Source organism: Octodon degus, unplaced genomic scaffold (assembly GCF_000260255.1).
Source record: "Octodon degus isolate 3935 unplaced genomic scaffold, OctDeg1.0 scaffold00067, whole genome shotgun sequence".
In the NCBI taxonomy this organism is placed as follows: domain Eukaryota; kingdom Metazoa; phylum Chordata; class Mammalia; order Rodentia; family Octodontidae; genus Octodon; species Octodon degus.
The window spans coordinates 1,962,151-1,966,173 of record NW_004524643.1 but is presented as its reverse complement, the minus strand read 5'-3'; the positions used below and the strand labels follow the sequence as shown (position 1 = coordinate 1,966,173).

Genomic DNA, 4,023 nt, shown 5'->3' with positions numbered 1-4,023 from the left:
CCTCAGGATTTGTCCTGAGATCCTGTACCTCAGATTGTAGAACCTTTATCAGTGCAGCCATGTGGATGAGTCACGGCCAATGCTTGGCCAATGCCTCGCATTTCTTTCTATATACTTCTTTTCTCCTTACAGGGACAGTACAGTGCCCCTGCTGTCGGTCCAGTCTTAATTTGCAGGACTTGTGGTAAAGGTTGGCACCTGGTAGCTAACTTTTCTTAGAACCTAACTCTTTGGCAAGACGTCCTTCCCTCAGCTTGTTTATTGTTTTGGTTTTGGTTGTTTTTGAGACAGGGTACCAGTCTATAGTCCAAGCTTGCCTTGAACTCATTTATATGGCCATAGCTGGCTGCAAATTTGCAGTGATCCTCCTGCCTCAGCCTCCTGAGGTGTGTGCACTGTCATACCTGGCACTTGTTTTTTTTGAGAGAGGGTCTTGCTATACAGTTCAGGCTGGCCTTGAGCTCACTTTGTAGCCTAGGCTGGACTCAAACTCGGAACGATCCTCCTGCTTTAGCCTCCAAGTGCTGGGATTACAGGAATGTACCACCACACCTGGCCTATACCCGACACTTTTAACATTTTTATATTTTTCTTTTGGTTTGTTTAAAGAAGGAGGTAAAGAGGTGATAGAAGGGATAGAGGCTTGAGGGGCCACCTCTGTCTGTAATTGATAGTCTCACTCCTCTTTAGCTACATTGCAGATCAGCTGGCTTTGAACTCATGGTGATCCTCCTCCCTCAGCCTTCTGAGTCCTGGGATTACAGACATGTGCCACCATGCCCTCTGACTGCAGTCTGATCTCCCTGGCTGTTTATTTACTCCTCCTACATAGTCCCTTCTTCCATTACCTGATTGCTCATCCCGTCTTAGAGGGCAGCTCATAATCACCTTAGAAGAATATCCTAAAAGGCTTTCATATAGGACAGTGGAGCTGCCTGGATTCCTGTGTATGTTCAGGTATTTTATGTTTTTTCCTGAGGGGATTTTCTGACCCAGTTAGAAAGAAATGAGCAAAGTGACAACTAAAAGTGAAGAAGCTTAGAAGGAAAAAATAATTATCTTCTCTCAGAACTGAAGGTAGTTTAAAAATACTTTCTGAGAATTTCACACTGTAGAGAAGGTTATTGTGTGAGCTGCTTGCTGCTGAGTTACTTTGTGTGGTTAAGCACAGGCTTGCCATAGGTGGGCTCTTAGCAGGTGCTACTGAAGGCGAGCCTGGCTCAACATAAGTCATAGGCCTTTGTTGCTGTAACTGCTGCCAGCTGACGCCTGATTTTTCAGTCACTCTGAATGAAAATTACCAGATATATTTTTGAAAGGTGAAATATGCTTTTAAAAAAGTTTCAGAAGAGTCAGTCTGGAGGAAAGGATCTGGAAATGAGAGGAATTAAAAATGTGATACTTGCTTTACTAACTTGTCAGAAGTTGAAAATGATTAATAAATGGGCTTCTTCTAAGAATGGATAAGAAGACTCAGAGTAAATGCAGAGATTTGAGTTATAGAAGGAATAACTTGGACTGGAATTCTTGTTAATTTTTGGAACAGGTACCTCAGAATTACTATAAACTCTTTAAGAAATTTGTAAGGTGCTTCTAGGATGAGCTGATTTAGGGTGAGACACTCTGATTTTAGGTCCTCTCATCCTGTGATGGTGAAGTATGTGTCTTCCTTAGTCATCTTCAGCCCTTTTGAATTTTAAGCCCCTTAGAAAACTATAGTTGGAGCAGAATTTCTTCTGTGAACTGGAGCACACAAGCAGGATCCTGTGCGAGTGTTCTCTGAATGGTAGACCACAAGGCTGGAGATCTAGAAGATAATAACCTCCCTGTTAAGTTGTTATTTGTGTCCTTTTCCTCTGCACTTGACAGTGAGATCCTTACTAGGGTAAGGGTAGATTCTTTATGTGGCTCATCTCTGTCCCCCACAGTACCTGGGCCTCTTACCGAACATGATTATTTAGTAATATACATAAAATTCAGTTGACTCACCCTTGACCATGTTTTTCATGTATTTTTCTATGACATCTACTACTAAACTTATCTTTTTGAGGTGTTTTGGGTGCATTTGTCTACTACTACCTATTCCTTAAGTCTGCTTCTGAATAAAGCTAATTACTTTTGTAATAATTTGATATAATTTCAGCTCTTTATTATACCTTATTGTAATTTTTTCAAACTGAATCACTACCATTAGTGGATTACAATCACCACTTTTTTTTTTGGCGGAACTGGGGATTGAGCTCAGATCCTTGTGTTTGCCAGGGAAGTGCTTACTCTACTGAGCCATTTCCCTGGCCCTATCATTTTTTATTTTAATAATATAGTGTAGAATATGTGAGATGGCATCACATAGTAAGGGTAAATATTGTTTTATGAGATTTTTACTTTAGGTAAATTTATATATTGTATTTTGTACTACATTGTATTATATATAAATAATATATTTATATGTTATATAAAATTTATATATTATTTATATTATATATACATATATGTCATTATTGCTTTATGGTATAAAATATGTTTTATGCTGGTGTCATGGTCAAAAAGTTTAAATAACACTGCTTTATTGTAACATTCTGTTATTTCATTTATCATATAGCATTATGCCAGTACATTCAGGCTTCTAAAGCCAGGGATGGTGCCAGCCCTTTCATTTCCAGTACGACTGAAGGTAAAAACAAAACAAAATGGAGAACACCCAAAGCTTTCTGGTGGCTCGTAACATGTCTCTCCAGTGGTATTTTGTACGCTTTAACCTTCTAACCTTCTTATACCAGTAGATTCTTTCAGATTTGTATCTCTCTAGGTGGAGGGTTCTTTGATTCTTCCCCTCCTTACTTTAAAGTTTTTACTGAAGTGTACTCTGTTTTTAGAAGGAGGAAGCAAGAAACAAAGGAGAATTGTAGAAATTTCAAATGATTCTGAACTGACAAAACAGCTAATTAGATTTACTTTGAAATGTGCTTTATTAATGTTCTTGTATATTGTAGTCTATTTTTTTCAGTGATCATAGAAATGTATAGTTTATTCTTAATTTAAAATATTACGCTTCTATGATGCTTTCATATTATAAACAAAGTATGACTTTTGGGGATGAAAGGATGGATACAATCTTTTATTATTTCTTGGGCTTTCTTCCCTCTATTCCAAGTAAATTAACCATTGAGATTGTAGTAATAATTTCATTTTGAAGAAAAAAAAAGACAAGTAGCTGTGTCCACTATTAACTATGCTATACTTTTTCAGCTTCTTTAATGACCTAATAACTTTAATACTTTACTATTCTTAGATGGTTGGCATACTAACCCCCTTGCCTTCATTTCTATATCTTGCTGGACTGCCAAGCTCAGATGTTTATAGCCCTGTGATATAAATGGACTTTGTAGAGATGATTTGCTTTGATCTTTTACAGGAGAAAATTTTGAGCAGACACCATTGAGACGAACATTCAAGTCTAAGGTCCTTGCCCGTTATCCCGAGAATGTAGAATGGAATCCATTTGACCAAGATGCAGTGGGAATGGTAAGTATTTGTTAGTTGCAAGTGTGAGGTAACTTAGAATAACTTACAGTAGGATTAGGAGTTTAGCTTGTGATATATGAGTGCCCTCACCAAGTACCAGTGACTTTTGAAGAAGGGATTGCAATGTGTTTGTTCATTATTCTGCATTTTGGTCAGTATATCAAATATTTATAAAATATCCAATACATTAAAGGTCATCAATATATGTTTCTGTTATGTCAGACAAATATATAGTATTAAATCAGTGAATTATTACATTGAGATTACATGTTGAATGAAACTTAAAGCAGTTTTTTTTCTCATTCTGCATTGTATATATCTGGCTAATGTTTTGGGAATGGGTCTGTCTTGTCATCATCATTTTGGGTAGGTCATCATTTTAAATCTCGTGTAGGAGAATGCTGCTCTGAATAAACTAACCTTTATTGAATGCTTGACCTTATAAAAGATACTAAAAAAAGCATTTTACATGGATTAATTCATCTAGTCCTTATAGTA

The 4,023-nt window shown here is 37.0% G+C and overlaps 1 protein-coding gene across 1 annotated transcript in view; it reads left to right on the top strand.

The window, feature by feature from the left end:
- Positions 1-4,023, top strand: part of Dennd5a (DENN domain containing 5A) — a 120,416-nt gene that overhangs the window by 50,337 nt on the left and 66,056 nt on the right. Inside the window, exons 2-3 of the mRNA XM_023719267.1 lie at positions 2,603-2,674; positions 3,416-3,525. Coding sequence (XP_023575035.1) covers positions 3,523-3,525 — 3 coding nt within the window. The 5' untranslated portion in view covers positions 2,603-2,674; positions 3,416-3,522. The remainder of the gene's footprint in view (positions 1-2,602; positions 2,675-3,415; positions 3,526-4,023) is intronic.